This window comes from Pseudophryne corroboree, chromosome 3 (assembly GCF_028390025.1).
Source record: "Pseudophryne corroboree isolate aPseCor3 chromosome 3, aPseCor3.hap2, whole genome shotgun sequence".
In the NCBI taxonomy this organism is placed as follows: Eukaryota; Metazoa; Chordata; class Amphibia; order Anura; family Myobatrachidae; genus Pseudophryne; species Pseudophryne corroboree.
Window position 1 is genome coordinate 5,716,513 of NC_086446.1, and position 17,188 is coordinate 5,733,700.

General features: G+C 47.5%; 1 protein-coding gene and 2 pseudogenes across 2 annotated transcripts in view; all 3 read right to left on the reverse strand.

The window, feature by feature from the left end:
* Positions 1 to 17,188, reverse strand: part of LOC135054499 (zinc finger protein 585A-like) — a 108,111-nt gene that overhangs the window by 45,707 nt on the left and 45,216 nt on the right. For both annotated transcript variants that reach the window (XM_063957618.1, XM_063957617.1), the window contains exons 3-5: positions 16,227 to 16,415; positions 15,694 to 15,772; positions 15,478 to 15,575 (exon numbers count right to left, since the gene is read on the reverse strand). In XM_063957618.1, coding sequence (XP_063813688.1) covers positions 15,478 to 15,575; positions 15,694 to 15,772; positions 16,227 to 16,415 — 366 coding nt within the window. The remainder of the gene's footprint in view (positions 1 to 15,477; positions 15,576 to 15,693; positions 15,773 to 16,226; positions 16,416 to 17,188) is intronic.
* On the reverse strand, positions 11,626 to 11,744 carry LOC134896046 (5S ribosomal RNA; annotated as a pseudogene).
* LOC134898168 (5S ribosomal RNA) lies at positions 13,144 to 13,262 on the reverse strand (annotated as a pseudogene).

The following is a 17,188-nucleotide window of genomic DNA, read 5'->3' on the forward strand; positions in this document are numbered from 1 at the left end:
TTTTGCTTTGTCTGTGCAGTCTTCAGGTTGCTCTGCGCCATCTCCATTAGGGACTGCATTTTCTCCCTGAATTGTACCACATAGTGCACTACTGATGTTTAAGGGGATACCAATTTCCCTTCCCACTCTTGCCTAATCAAATCCAGGGCCCACATACCCGGCGCCCGTACAGGAGTTCAAAGGTGGAGAAACCCGTGGACTCTTGGGGTATCTTCCGATATGCAAAGAGGAGGTGCGGCAAGAACCTCTCCCAGTCTCTTCACTGGGATTCAACAAAAGTCCTCAGCATCTGTTTTAGGGTGCTATGGAAACATTCACAGAGACCATTCGTTTGGGGGTGATAGGCTGAGGTAATGTGGTGATCCACCTGCATCTTCTTACAGAGACTCTGCATGAGGTTGGACACGAACTGGGTACCCTGGTCAGTTAGCATCTCCTGTGGGAACCCCACCCTGGAGAAAATAAGATTTTAAACCTACCGGTAAATCTTTTTCTCCTAGTCCGTAGAGGATGCTGGGGACTCCGTAAGGACCATGGGGATAGACGGGCTCCGCAGGAGACATGGGCACTAAGAAAGAACTTTAGGTATGGGTGTGCACTGGCTCCTCCTTCTATGCCCCTCCTCCAGACCTCAGTTAGAGAAACTGTGCCCAGAGGAGACGGACAGTACGAGGAAAGGATTTTTGTCAATCCAAGGGCAAGATTCATACCAGCCCACACCATCCACACCGTATAACTTGGGATATACGAACCAGTTAACAGTATGAAACAACACAGCATCAGTCCGAGACTGATCAAAACTGTAACATAACCCTTATGTAAGCAAAAACTATATACACGTCTTGCAGAAGTAGTCCGCACTTGGGACGGGTGCCCAGCATCCTCTACGGACTAGGAGAAAAAGATTTACCGGTAGGTTTAAAATCTTATTTTCTCTTACATCCTAGAGGATGCTGGGGACTCCGTAATGACCATGGGGATTATACCAAAGCTCACAAACGGGAGGGAGAGTGCGGATGACTCTGCAGTACCGACTGAGCAAAGAGGAGGTCCTCCTCAGCCAGGGTATCAAACTTGTAGAACTTTGCAAAGGTGTTTGAACCCGACCAAGTAGCAGCTCGGCACAGTTGTAATGCCGAGACCCCCCAGGCAGCCGCTCAAGAAGAGCCCACCTTCCTAGTGGAATGGGCCTTTACCGATTTTGGTAATGGCAATCCAGCCGTAGAATGAGCCTGCTGAATCATGTTACAGATCCAGCGAGCAATAGTCTGCTTAGAAGCAGGAGCGCCAACTTTGTTGGCCGCATACAGGACAAACAGTGCTTCTGTTTTTCTGACTCGAGCCGTTCTGGCAACGTAAGTTTTCAAAGTCCTGACCACATCAAGGGACTCTGAATCCTCCAAGTCTTGCGTAGCCACAGGCACCACAATAGATTGGTTCATATGAAAAGATGAAACCACCTTAGGCAAGAATTGAGGACGAGTCCGCAATTCCGCTCTATCCATATGGAAAACCAGATAGGGGCTTTTATGAGACAAAGCCGCCAACTCCGACACTCGCTTAGCCAAAGCCAAGGCTAACAACATGACCACATTCCAAGTGAGATATTTTAATTCCACCGTTTTAAGTGGTTCAAACCAGTGCGACTTAACACATTAAGGTCCCAAGGATCCACCGGAGGCACAAAAGGAGGCTGAATATGCAGTCTGTACTTCTGGGAGAGAAGCTAATTCCTTCTGAAAGAAAATGGATAGGGCCGAAATCTGAACCTTAATGGAGCCTAATTTTAGGCCCAAATTCACTCCAGTTTGTAGGAAGTGGAGGAAACGGCCCAGATGGAATTCTTCCATAGGAGCATTCCTGGCCTCACACCAAGCAACATACTTCCGCCATATACTGTGATAATGTTTAGCTGTCACGTCCTTCCTAGCCTTTATCAGAGTAGGAATGACCTCATCTGGAATGCCCTTTTCCGCTAGGATCCGGCATTCAACCACCATGCCATCAAATGCAGCCGTGGTAAGTCTTGGAACAGACAGGGCCCCTGTTGTAACAGGTCCTGTCTTAGAGGAAGAGGCCACGGATCTTCTGTGAGCATTTCCTGCAGATCCGGATACCAGGCCCTTCGCGGCCAATCTGGAACAATAAGAATTGTCTGTACTCCTCTTTTTCTTATTATTCTCAACACCTTGGGGATGAGAGGAAGAGGAGGAAACACATAGACCGACTGGAACACCCATGGAGTCACCAGGGCGTCCACTGCCACCGCCAGAGGGTCTCTTGATCTGGCGCAATACCTCTTTAGTTTTTTGTTGAGGAGGGACGCCATCATGTCTATCTGGGGCAGTCCCCACTGACTTGCAATCTGTGCGAAGACTTCCTGATGAAGTCCCCACTCTCCTGGATGTAGATCGTCTCTGCTGAAGAAGTCTGCTTCCCAGTTGTCCACTCCCGGAATGAACACTGCGGACAGTGCGCTTACATGATTTTCTGCCCAGTGAAGAATCCTGGTGGCTTCCGCCATTGCCACTCTGCTCCTTGTGCCGCCCTGTCGGTTTACATGAGCCACTGCGGTGATGTTGTCTGACTGAATCTGAATCGGTAGTTCGCGAAGCAAAGTCTCCGCTTGACGAAGGGCGTTGTATATGTCCCTCAGCTCCAGGATTTTGATGTGAAGACAAGTCTCCTGGCTTGACCAAAGACCTTGGAAGTTTCTTCCCTGTGTGACTGCTCCCCAACCTCGGAGGCTCGCGTCCGTGGTTACCAGAATCCAGTCCTGAATGCCGAACCTGCGACCCTCCAGAAGGTGAGCACTCAGCAGCCACCACAGGAGAGATACCCTGGCCCTGGGGGACAGGGTGATCAACTGATGAATCTGTAGATGTGACCCGGACCACTTGTCCAGTAGGTCCCATTGGAAAGTCCTCGCATGGAACCTGCCGAAGGGAATGGCCTCGTAAGACGCCACCATCTTTCCCAGGACTCGAGTGCAGTGATGCACTGACACCTGTTTTGGCTTCAATATGCCCCTGACCAGAGTCATGAGTTCCTGGGCTTTTTCTATAAGAAGATAAACCCTTTTCTGGTCCGTATCCAGAATCATGCCTAAGAAGGTCAAACGAGTCGTAGGAACCAACTGCGACTTCGGGATATTGAGAATCCAGCCGTGTTGCTGTAACACCTTCAGTGAAAGTGACACGCTGTTCAACGACTGCTCTCGTGATCTCGCTTTTATGAGGAGATCGTCCAAGTACGGGATAATTGTGACACACTGCTTGCGCAGGAGCACCATCATTTCCGCCATTACCTTGGTGAAAATCCTCAGGGCCGTGGAAAGCCCAAATGGCAACGTCTGAAATTGGTAATGACAATCCTGTACCGCAAATCTCAGGTACGCACGATGAGGTGGATATATGGGAACATGAAGGTATGCATCCTTTATGTCCAGGGATACCATAAAATCCCCCCCTTCTAGGCTGGCGATGACCGCTCTGAGCGATTCCATCTTGAACTTGAACCTTTTCAAGTATAGGTTCAAGGATTTTAAATTTAAAATGGGTCTGACCGAACCGTCCGGTTTCGGGACTACAAACAGGGTTGAGTAATACCCCCTCCCTTGTTGAAGCAGGGGAACTTTGACCACCATCTGCTGAAGACACAATTTGTGAATTGCATTTAAAACTATCTCCCTGTCTGGGGGAGAAGCTGGCAGGGCCGATTTCAAAAACCGGCGAGGAGGCACCTCCTCGAATTCCAGCTTGTAACCCTGGGAAACAATTTCTATTGCCCAGGGATCCACCTGTGAGTGAACCCAGATGTGGCTGAAAAGTCGAAGACGTGCCCCCACTGGGGCGGACTCCCTCAGCGGAGCCCCAGTGTCATGCAGTGGATTTTGTAGAGGCCGGGGAGGACTTCTGCTCCTGGGAACTAGCCAAAGCAGGCGTTCTCTTTCCTCTACCCTTACCTCTGGCAAGGAAGGAGGAGCCCCTACCTCTTCTGGACTTATGCGACCGAAAGGACTGCATCTGATACTGCGGTGCTTTCTTAGGCTGTGAGGGAATATAAGGCAAAAAATTTGATTTACCTGCCGTAGCTGTGGAAACCAGGTCCGAGAGACCTTCCCCAAACAATTCCTCACCCTTGTAAAATAAAACCTCCATATGCCTCTTTGAGTCAGCATCACCTGTCCATTGCCGGTTCCATAGGACTCGTCTAGCAGAAATTGCCATAGCGTTGACTCTAGAACCCAGTAGGCCAATGTCTCTTTGAGCATCCCTCATATATAAGACAGCATCTTTAATATGACCCAGGGTCAATAAAATGGTATCCTTATCCAGGGTATCAATGTCCGCCGATAAGGTATCTGTCCACGCTGCTACAGCGCTACAAACCCAAGCCGACGCTATCGCCGGTCTGAGTAAGGTTCCAGAATGTGTGTAAATGGACTTCAATGTAGTCTGCTTGCGATCAGCAGGATCCCTGAGGGTTGCCGTATCTTGGGATGGCAGCGCTACCTTTTTGGATAAGCGTGTCAATGCTTTGTCCACCCTTGGTGAGGATTCCCACCGTATCCTGTCCTTTGCCGGGAAAGGATACGCCATAAGAATCCTTTTGGGAATCTGCAGTTTCTTGTCTGGAGATTCCCAAGCTTTTTCAAATAACTCATTCAGCTCATGAGATGGGGGAAAGGTTACCTCAGGTTTCTTTCCCTTATACATGTGTACCCTCGTGTCAGGGACAGGGGGGTCCTCTGTGATATGCAGTACATCCTTTATTGCAATAATCATATATTGAATACTTTTTGCCAATTTTGGCTGCAACTTTGCATCATCATAATCGACACTGGAGTCAGAATCCGTGTCGGTATTAGTGTCTACTATTTGGGATAGCGGGCGCTTTTGAGACCCTGCGACATAGGGGCAGGCAGGGCTTGACTCCCTGTACATTCCCTGGACTCAGCTTTTCCAACCAGTCAGGTGTCGGTGTTGCCGACGGAAACACCACACTCATTAGCTCCACCTCCTCCCTAGGAGAGCCTTCTACCTCAGACATGCCGACACACGCGTACCGACACACCACACACTCAGGGAATCCTCTTATTTGAAGACAGTTCCCCCACAAGGCCCTTTGGAGAGACAGAGAGAGAGTATGTCAGCACACACCCAGCGCTAATGACCCAGGAAAAAACACAATATGTTTACCCAAATAGTGCTGTAATCTTTATCTGCGCCAAATTATGTGCCCCCCCCCTTCTTTAAAACCCTGTTTCACCGTGGAAGCAGGGGAGAGTCCGTGGAGCTTCCTCTCAGCGGTGCTGTGGAGAAATTGCGCTGGTGAGTGCTGAGGAACAAGCTCCGCCCCCTCAGCGGCGGGCTTCGGTCCCGCTGTAATTTTCAAAAAAACTGGCAGGGGATCTCTTATATATAGTGCCCAGCCTGTATATATCATTTTAGCCAGATTTGGAGGTCCTTATTGCTGCCCAGGGCACCCCCCCCTGCTCTCTGCACCCTTACAGTGCCTGCCTGTGTGTGTTGTGTGGGAGCAATGGCGCGCAGCGTTACCGCTGCGCGTTTCCTCAATGGAGATCAGAAGTCTTCTGCCGCCTCTGAAGTCTTCTTTCTTCACATACTCACCCGGCTTCTATCTTCTGGCTCTGCGAGGAGGACAGCGGCGCGGTTCCGGTACGAACGGCGAGGGTGAGACCTGCGTTCCGTTCCCTCTGGAGCTAATGGTGTCCAGTAGCCTAAGAAACAGAGCCTAACATTTAAGTAGGGCTGCTTCTCTCCCCTCAGTCCCTCGCTGCAGGGAGCCTGTTGCCAGCAGAGCTCCCTGAACATAAAAAAACCTAACAAAATACTTTCTTTTCAGGAAACTCAGGAGAGCTCCCTGTAATGCACCCAGTCTCCTCTGGGCACAGTATTAAACTGAGGTCTGGAGGAGGGGCATAGAGGGAGGAGCCAGTGCACACCCATACCTAAAGTTCTTTCTTAGTGCCCATGTCTCCATCGGAGCCCGTCTATCCCCATGGTCCTTACGGAGTCCCCAGCATCCTCTAGGACGTAAGAGAAAATAGTTATGACGTCATCCGCTACCTTATCTGCGCGGATTGAGGAGAGCGCTACGGCTTCTGGGTATCTCGTGGCATAATCCACCACAGTGAGAATGTATTCTTTCCCTGAGCTGCTGGGTATGGCTAGGGGCCCCACAATATCAACACCAACCCGTGCAAATGGTTCTGATATAACTGGTAATGGAATGAGAGGTACTTTGCATGCGTCCCCAGATTTCCCAACTATCTGACAGGCATGGCAGGAGCGACAGTAATTGGTTACATCCTTCCCCATGATAGGCCAGAAAAAATTGGGCCTCAAACGAGCATTGGTTCTTTTCGGACTCATATGTCCTGCTAAGGGAATCTCATGTGCTATATTCAGCAACCCTTCCCTATAGGTCTGGGGAACAACCAGCTGTTTGCGAGGACCTGTTTTCTCACTTACATCTGAGACAGTGAACTCTCGATAAAGTAAACCATTTTTTAACAATAATCCTCTCTGATTTTGTTCCCAAGTTTGCCTCATTGACCCGTGCCCTCACAGAGGTCAAGCTAGGATCAGTCTGTTGCTCCGCTTTGAATGCCTCACTTCTGATGAGCTGATCAGTGTGAGGGAACAAAGTAGGTGATGGCCTCCACTCCCCCTGGCCAGGATCTGAGCCTGCAACTTCTGTAGGGAGGGAGAGGGGTGGAGGGGAATTAGTTGCTTGGGATTCACTCTCCCCACCTGCAGGGGTTAAATCACAGCTTTTCTGTGCTGCTGCTCTGCGTGTCATTACTGCAAGTACGGGAATTGTTTTACACTCTGGGTTACATACATTATTCACCTCACCCAATGGTACATTACACACTTCTACATTAGGACAGGCATTGTGACACATTTCTGCCTTATGAAAGTGCAAAGGATTAGATTCTAGTACACACTGGTTGGTAACATCCTCAGCATCACATATATTTGCATTCATGTGCGGATCAGCAAGGGTCACCTGAGGGGAAGCAGGGTTATCTGGCAATACTGTGTCATCAACAACATCACTTCCAGTTACATAGGCAGTGCGCATCTTTCCCAGGTCAGTCCCCAGAAGCACACTGGCAGGTAAATTGTCCAGCACCCCAACGTCCCGGACACCCCTTCCAACCCCCCAGTCCAGAAATACTTGGGCCATAGGAACCTCTGGGTTGATCCCTCCCACTCCCCGTACAGCAATAGTCTTCCCCGGGATAAGGTTCTCCGGGGTCCACCAGCGCTGAATGGACGAGAGTCAGATCAGCACCCGAATCTAATAGCCCAAACGCCACCTTGTGTCCTACCTGGACGGCTTGTAGATTGTCACGTGGTCTCTCCTCGGGTCCTTCCACACACAGTACGGCGGGCACCGGTTTCATGGCCAGACCCCCCGTGGGAAGTTTCTTCTTTTTGGGGCAACTAAGACTGAGGTGCCCCACTTCACCACAATTAAAACACCTGCGGCCATTTGCCAAAACAGGCTTTTCCCCCACCCTCCCAACAAATGCAGCAGCCACTGGTTTCATTGAAATGGACCGTGGGGGTGATCCTCCGGGTCTCCGTTCTCTCCACCCAACTTGCCCTGGCACTCCCCAGCTCTTCTTTGCCACAGAAGCCCTGGTGCCGGTGTACTGGTCTGCCAGGGTGGCAGCCTCTTCGGATGTCTTAGGGTTCCGATCCAGGACCCACTCTTTTACCTCAGCTGGGCAGAGTGCGATGAACTGCTCCTGGAGTGTGAAATCTTTCAGTTTATCATAGTGCTTCACTTGTAAGCCCTCAACCCATTGATGCAACCGGGTTGACAATTGCGCTAACAGCCCTGCATAGGTATCAGAGGGACTATGCTTAGAGTCTCTGAACTTTTGTCTGTAAGCCTCAGGGATGATGTTGAAATGCTTTAACAAGGCTTTCTTGATTGCAGCATAATCACCATCCTGCTCCTGGGGAAGGTCTGCAAATGCTTCCAAGGCTTTTCCCCTCAGCCCTGGGGTTAAATAGCTTGCCCACTGACTGGTGTCCAGTGCAAACTGTCGGCAAGTTTTTTCAAAGCTCCTAAAGAAAGTATCCAGGTCACCATCTTTCTCCAACACCGGAAATTGATCATGCCGGGGCTTTTTCCTACCCGGGTCACCAACAGCACTCTGGCCTCTGAGCCTCGCCAGCTCCAGCTGGTACTCACGTTCGGCCTGACGCTCTGCAGCCTCTCGTTCGGCTTTACGCTCTGCCGCCTCAGCCTCGCGATATCGCTGTATCAGCTGTAGAGGTGTCACATCATCCGTATCCCTCCTATATTTGAGGGCAGTTTGCAAATATTGGTCCAAGGCACTATCATCACTGGAACTAGTAGAGTGCTCCGACCTCCTCCTAGCAATGGTACCAGTATCTGTCATAGTATTTAGGGACAGAGAATTTCCCCCAACAGCATTGTCCTCAGTCTGATCCCTTTCCGCATCCTGCCTCTGGTCGGCTTCTTGGAGTGCCTGAATCAGCTGATCCTTTGTCCTGGCGATTCCTCTGTCCTCGCACAGCTGCACAAGGTCATCCTTCCTCATTTGCTTATACTCAGACATCTTTGACCTCAGCTTTTGCCAAATAAACAGATAGAAAAGAAAAACAAGAGATGGGGAGGGGAACAGAGATTGCCACTCACTGTGTGGATTTTAAAATTATAATAAAGCTGAGTTCTGAATCTGGTGAAGTGGATGTTCCGCTCACGGAATTATTACCACATTCACTTAAGTTCTTAGATAAAAACAAACAATTATCATCCCACCGCTTGCCACCACTTTGTGACGACGCTGCCGGCCAATTCCACAAATATGCCAATTTGAGAACTGCTACATGTGCCGTACGGGGTCACTTTTGACACACGGGATTACTTAAATACTTTCAGCTGCCACCAGCAAAGACTTTTCAATGTATTACGGACGTTGCAGGCATCTTTAACTTTACCTGTCACACACACACTGCAATACTTAGAAAAATAGGTAGGCGTGAGCCACACACAGGCTTAGAGTTCATAAGAACAACAGAACTCAGAAATCAGAACTAAAATTAGGATTTTCATTTCAAGAATACTTCAGAGCTTTGGTTACAAAAAGGTTACAAAGATTATTAACAATATTTAAAAAAACACACAGAATACTCAATAAATGAAAAGGAAATAAAAACACTTACAGAAACCTTAATTCACTTATGCAAACGAATATTGGATATTTCTGCCGTGGGGGACTTCACAGAATAACTCAGGTCATCTCCAGCATACTAGCTGTGTCCCCAAGAGATCACAACTCCTATTTTCATGAGTGGGACAGATATAGTCTCCAGCTTCATCAGGCCCCCTCCCTTGGGATTTTTAACCACTTCTGTGCTGGCCTGTATCTACACCAGGTTTAACAAACTTGGTGCTTGGGAACAGCCAAGGGGGGAGGTAAGGGGTGTACTGTATGAATCTCTTTCAAAGAAAGTGAGGTTTATGACATTAGCCAGGAAACAGGATCCCTGGTCTGTTTACAGCCCCTCTTTTGACCCAACAAACAAATTGGCCTTATCAGCCCTCAATGTCCAGAGCTTGCAAATCTCTGCTTTTGATGTAGAAATGTCATCCCCCTTTACAATGGTCCAGTCAGGCACATGTAATCTCAACTTTATGGTCTGCAGATCTCTTCCAGCCTGGCCTACTGGGGTCAAATGCAGGATATTGCCTGTCAGCCATGTTGTCACATCTTGGCTAAAATGAATACAAAATTATATATATATATATATATATATATATATATACACACACACAGTCACTTGAAAAAATTATTGGTGATTATTCCTGCAGGTAATCACCACTCCTTTCTGTATGTAAACGTGACAAATGTGTTATTGGAAGACCATATGGATACCTTACATTAGCCGGAACAGGGAGATCAGCTTGAGAATATGCTTCCGGAATCGTAATTCGAAGACATCTTGCTAGCGTCTGTTTAGCGCAGGCCATCCCCTCTTGTGAAATCCTTAGAGGATGAAGAGAGAATCTGTCTTTCTGATGGCACTGGTATGATCCACGTAGATCCTTAATGCCTGGACTACGTCCAGCAACGCATCTACCGCAGAAAATCCCGATTTCTGAAAAAACCGGGACTACATTTTCTTCATTAAGGTGGAATCTAGACCCCACCTTAGGAATATACCCAGGCCTAGTTCTGAGAACTATTTTATCTGGATAATACATCAGACAAGGAGATTAACATGACAGTGCTTCTAAATCGGACACACTTCTAGCTGATGCCATAGTCAGCAGAAAGAGAACTTTAGCTGTCAACCATAAAATCCACTTTTTTCAGTAGTTCAAACAGAGCAACTTTAAGGGCTTTGAGGACTAGACTTAAAACCCCAGGCACTGTAGTAGGAATAAAAGGAGGTTGAATGCGCAGCATTCCCTGGAAAAAGTGCGCACATCCTGCAATTTGACAATTTTCTTTCGGAACCATACAGTCAAATGCTGACACTTGCAGTCTCATGGAAGCCACCCCTAACCTTTATCCATTTCTGCCTGAAGGAATGCTAGAACCCTGGAAACTCTGAAATATTTCAGGTTCATGCCTCTTCCATTGCACCAATGAATATAGGTTTGCTACATTTGGTGATAAATATGAGCCAAGGAAGTTTCCCTTGCTCTGAGCATCTGTGAGAATCCTCTGGACTTCAGGATATAGACTTCAAGAGCCACGCCGTCCAGACATTCGATCCAGATATCTATGATAACAAGGACCCTGCATTAGTAGATCTGGGCGTAGAGGAAACAGAAATGGCATTCAACTTTTTCTGCGGATCTGTGTACCAACGCCTTCTGGGCCAAGCCGGAGCTATTAGACTCCCGGCCTCCTATCCTGGGTAGCAGGATGATTTCAGAAAACACATCAGTGAAATGAAATTCCCATTAAAAAGACGTCCACAAAGATCACTCCCCGATCCTTTGTTTCTGACCAGATTATGAGCTCTTTGTTGTTCAGACGGGACTCCATGAGATCTATATCTGGCCAACCCCACTTGTCTACCTGAGTCTGAAAACAACTTTAGGGTGCAAAGCCCATTCGTTTACGTGAATGGCGTGTTGACTGAGAAAATCTGCTCTTCAGTTTAGGACTCCTGAAACAAACACAGCAGACAAGGCTGGAAGATGGAGTTCTGCACACTTTAGTATGTGACTTACGTCGTTCCTTGCTGTTTAGCAGCATGTTCCTCTTTGAAGGTTGAGGTACACTAGTGCCATTTACTTGTCTCTGTGGATCTGGACCGGTTTTCCTCTAGGAATGTCCCGTGCATGAATCAGGATCCAGTATTTGGCCCGAAGTGCTAACAGGTTTATTAGCAGGCAACTTTCTTCTGTGGCCCACAGTCCCCGGAATCATAATCTTCCGGACAATGGCCCCCACAGCCCCGAAGACTGGCATTTGTGGTCAGGATCTCCCAACCTGATATCCAAAAGGGTGTCCTCTTGTCTAGATGGAATGTCTGTAGCCCCCAGGCTACTGACTTTCTTACCTTTTCTGCCAGTACCACGTACTTGTTTGTGTTATACGGACAGCACCTGGTGTTCCCAGGTGTTCTCCCATCCAAGCACTAACCAGGCCCCACACTGCTTAGCTTGCAAGATCAGGTGAGATTGCGCATATCCAGTGTGGTATGGCTGTAGATGGTTATTGTCCATCTGGCCCACCTACACCACCTGGTATTCACAGGTGGTCTCTTATCAGAGAGTTTAACCAGGCCCAACACTGCCAAACTTCTAACATCAATTAAAATTGGGCATATCCAGTGTGATGCGGCTGTAAATGGAAACAGATGCTAGAGAGATCTTGAGTGGAATTGTGCACACTCCACATGTCTATTCACCATCAAACCCATAATTCGCAGTGCTGCGTGAATTGATATTGTTTGATTATGTAACAACTCCACTAACTTTACCTTGGATATCTTGTTCCGAGGTAACTATTTTCTGCAGACTTGAATTCAGTACAGCCCCACCGTGAGTCATCCGTTGTTACGGAACCAGAGATGATTTTTCCAATTTATGAACCACCCGTGCCTCTGTGTTATTTTGTGCTGTAGATGGCACAGAAAACTTTCCGTGTATTTGTGCCAGGATAAAAAGGTGGTCAAGGGTATGGCAATTTCCTTATCCCCTGCTAGCAGAGATAAACTGCCCTAATCAATTTGGTAAATACTCTGGGGCTGTGGCTAACCCAAAGGGTAAGGTCTAAAACTGAAATGTTGCTGAAGGACGGTAAACCTTTAGATAACACTGATGGACAGTGCTATAGAAGCCTGAAGGTTAGATTCCTGACTTATCCAGGAATACTATTTAATCTACTGGCTCTCCACCAAACTATGGAGTGCCATGTCTCCATGTGAACAGTGATACCCAAATTTATTTATTTTTGAGATTGAGAATGGAACGAAGGATCCTTTTTTTTTTACCCAAGTTGGAGCAAACCCCCCCCCCCCCCCCCCACCCCCATTGTGCATGGGATACCGGAATGACTATTCCTGACAAAAGCAATTTCTGAACTGCTTCATGCAAATCCCTTGCCTACGCCTCTACCCGAGACGGGCTGAAACAGAAGAACCTTCGGATGCTTCTAGAAGGGAAAGCATAACCTAGAGATACTGCTTCTTGCACCCAGGCATCTGTTTGTAGACTGCTACCAGATCTGTGCAAACTGAAGAAGTCGGCCCCCTTCTGGTTTGGAAACTGGCCCTCTTGGGGCTGTAACGTTCCTTTATGACTGACAAGGCCGAAACCGGACCCCTAGGTTTGGGGTTATATGTGGAAGGAAACGTGACCTTCTTGGAGTCTGTTTCTGACTCCAGAATAACTGTTAACTCCTTCCCAAACAGAAACTTCCAGTCAAGGTAAAGTTTCCAGAACCTTCTTTGATTCTGAATCAGCTTTCCATGTATGTAAGCCAAACTGCTCTGCAAGCAGCTATTGTTAATGCTGATGCCCTAGAAGATTAGTATCTATATGAGCTATATGGGATTCTTGCTCCCTTGCAGGCGCTGAAAACCTGTCTTCCAGTACCTCAGCCCTGTTTACCTACAGCACCTGATATTTCAAGGTGGTCTCCCCTCCAAGAACTAACTAGGCCCAACACTGCTTAGCTTCCAAGATCTAGTGAGATTGGGCCTATCCAGTGTGGTTTGGCTACAGATTGCAAGGTGAAGTCATGGCTGGCCTTATGACTGCCCCAAAGACAATATGTTTTTTAAAACCATTTCTCTTTTGACGACAGAAGCCATATAGATTTTTGCACTATCAATGACATGCGTATCTATTTTGGGAGGCACTTCCCTATTTTAAACAGTCCCCAGCTGGAAAAAGATATTAGAATCCCATTTACCGGGAATTCTATTTTATTGGGTGTAACACAAACCTATTTCCTGAATTCTGCCCTCGTGAGGAGGCCCTTTTGGGACGTTTAAACACAGGTGCCTTATTTTGAACCCAGGCTTTGCTGCCTCTATAGACAAATTAGCTTTTTCTGCTCTCATTTATTAAGCTTATTATTTTAACTGATACCTTTTACCTGTTCTTCGTATGCTGGAGTATATAGAGCTTTCATCGTCTGATGAATATCCTGTGTAGCCTGTGAAGTCGATGATTTATTTACATTCGGTTCATCTGCTTGTCTTATTGGAGAAGCTGTTGGGGATATACTGTGGGTAGTGAGCTGCATGTATGGGTTAATAGTGCACCCTATTCCTGGTATTGAAGCTGTAAGAATGAACTTTTCAGCTAAACTGGACAAGGTCTATCTATACCTGATGTAGATCAGGGATGTATTATGCTAAACAGCAAACCATTTTACACATAAACCATCCTGTACCAGATCATAGAGGATGATACAGTTTTTGCAAAACAACAAGATATGAGTGTAGGTGTTACTGTAAATGTACCCTCAACACCTTTGCCGCTCTTAGATATGATAAATAACCAGCACTTTCACAGGGTACTACACAATTTGTGACTGTAACCACCTTACTTTTCTAAAGTGATATCAATGTGACCCTACCCATGCACCTGCATTGAGGATCAGAAGATCAACTGGCAATCATTTATATTAAGTCAGCAATCACACTAGCAGTCAGTCACATGTTATATATTAGTCACATGAGCATATTATAAACTACCAACACATTTCAAAGTATGTAGGAGTGCATTTTACGGAATTTCTGTTCTATACAGATCTTTAACGTATTCAGACGCATTGCGAAGAAAACCACAGTAATGTACACAGACTCATATGCAATAGGCACTAAAGTTAACTATTCATACTGACAAAAACAAGATAGAAATTCAGTGCTGTATAACCCGTACTCAGTAGAGTGGGATACAGGGAGACTCACCCCACTTCCAGGATCGATCAATATGTTAGTGAAAGCTGAGTGGATCCAGACACTACCAGTGTACACTGCCGCTCCGGGAATTTTTAGTGAACACAGACGCACTGTGCAAGCAGACGCACCGGTCATCTTTCCTCGCGGTAGCGCTTAGTGTACACAGACGCAGCGGCCTATGCTGCGACCGAGACCCCTCGTGGTAGCGTCTGAGACGGAAGTGAGGCAATCAGTTCATGGCGAAAGACCGACGGAAACTGGGGGAGGGGCGACCAGAAGAGCATCTGACTCCCCACCGCTGACATCAACCCTAGGGATCGCAGCCTCATGCTATTCCTGGTGCCTTATGATCCCTAAGGCCTAGCGCTGGAGCACCCGTGGTGGCGGCGCGCCAGCAACTGTTTGGTAGTCTCCTCCCAATACAGTGCGGCTGTGTCCGTATTCCCCTTCTAAGTGGAACCGATGCCTTACCTTCTCCCCGTGCTCCGGCCACAGCCTGGTAACGTCTGCTGGACCTGCTAGTATATCCGACACAGACGCCCGTCGAGACAGCACTTGTACTGTGGGTAAGCGTTGTTGTGACCCGGCGGAGAGTTGTTGGAGCGACTCTTTCCAATATGTGTGTAAGACGCTGTTAGGAAAGATCACTCAGAAAACATAGTAAGACTATAAAAATAAATTAATAAAGCTTAGGGCTGCCAAACAACAGCAGGCCTGTGACCATGGTCCGGCTCCTGCAACACCAAACAAAAAACTTATTTGCCTGAGCCAGGGGGGCGGGGATATATGGAAGGGCCCATTGCGTCCTAGGAGGACAGAAAGCTTGTGATCATTTGGTGCCAATCCGCTGTCGCTCCATTATATCCCATTGTTATCCTGTGGATAACCTGTGGACCCTGTCGGAGAAATATATATATATATATATATATATATATACACACATATAATCTGAGGGGGCCCCAGAGAAATCACTGCACCGGGCCCGTAGATTTCTGTTGCCGTCCCTGGTGAGACCCTAAATCCCACCTACCTGATCTTCCTGTGGGGTCCTGTGATTCTCCTCTGTACAATCCTGGGAATACAGAGGACGGGGACATCTCTCTGGGGTATCTCTGTTACTGGGCCCATCTGTAGGAGACACACAGTGACTGAGTACAGTGTATGTATGTGATTATCAGGTGATGTGTGTATATAGGGGGCCCCATACCTGCTCTCCCCTGTACAATACATGACAGTCTCCTCTTACCCAGTGATGTGAGGGGCCGGTGATTCTCCATCATCACGTCCTTATACAGACCCCTGTGTTCCTCTATATACTCCCCCTCCTGCATGGAGACATAGACAGTGACACCCTGACACCTTATAGGAACCGGACACACACAATGATACAGTCATCACCCAGACACGTCCCCTGGTGTTACTGTATAATGTCCCATTCCCAGCAGTCACCTCTCCAGTCATCACCCAGACACATCCCCTGGTGTTAATGTATAATGTCCCATTCCCAGCAGTCACCTCTCCAGTCATCACCCAGACACATCCCCTGGTGTTACTGTATAATGTCCCATTCCCAGCAGTCACCTCTCCAGTCATCACCCAGACACATCCCCTGGTGTTAATGTATAATGTCCCATTCCCAGAAGTCACCTCTCCAGTCATCACCCAGACACGTCCCCTGGTGTTACTGTATAATTCCCCATTCCCAGCAGTCACCTCTCCAGTCATCGCCCAGACACGTCCCCCAGTGTTACTGTATAATGCCCCATTCCCAGCAGTCACCTCTCCAGTCAGCAGCTGAATGATCTTGTTGGTGAGTTCCAGGATCTTCTGGTCATTGTGTCTCTCATGTATCAGACAGTGAGGTGGAGACACCGGGATGGGGCTCTGGGTCCTGCTCAGTCCTCTTGTCACTCGGAGACGGCTGCTGTGTGTCTCAAAATCCCTTGTCTTTTTCACTACTGCATAATCCTGTGTATTAGGGGAAACCAGATATCACTGCAAACACTGTAGGATTCCCTCACCTCCCCAGTCATGTCCCTGTATTATTACTATAGATATAAGTGATGTCACTGTGACACTCCCAGATCCCCTCACCTCCCCAGTCATGTCCCTGTATTATTACTATAGATATAAGTGATGTCACTTTGAAGCTCCCAGATCTCCTCACCTCCCCAGTCATATCTATAGACATAAGTGATGTCACTATGACACTCCCAGATCCCCTTACCTCCCCAGCCATGTCCCTGTAGTATTACTATAGATATAAGTGATGTCACTATGATGCGCCCAGATCCCCTCACCTCCCCAGTCATGTCCCTGTATTATTACGATAGATAAAAATGATGTCACTATGATGCTCCCAGATCCCCTCACCTCCCCAGTCATGTCCCTGTATTATTACGATAGATAAAAATGATGTCACTATGATGCTCCCAGATCCCCTCACCTCCCCAGCCATGTCCCTGTATTGGGGGTGTAAAAATTCCCAGTTCTGTGCCTGTATATGTAAGCTGCTCCGACTTTGATGAAATAGTAATAAAAATTATATATATATGTCAGAGCGCTATGAAGAGAAGGGGGGGGGGGGGGGGGAGATACCAATATGTTTACAGCTCTTTTAAGAGTTAATGAGGTGAGTGTCCGGAATTTTTATTTAAACAGCCGAAAATAATTTATAGAAGGGCAAAAAACTTGAAACAAGACCTAACAAGAAGCTTTGTCCCAATTGAAGAAAAGAAAAC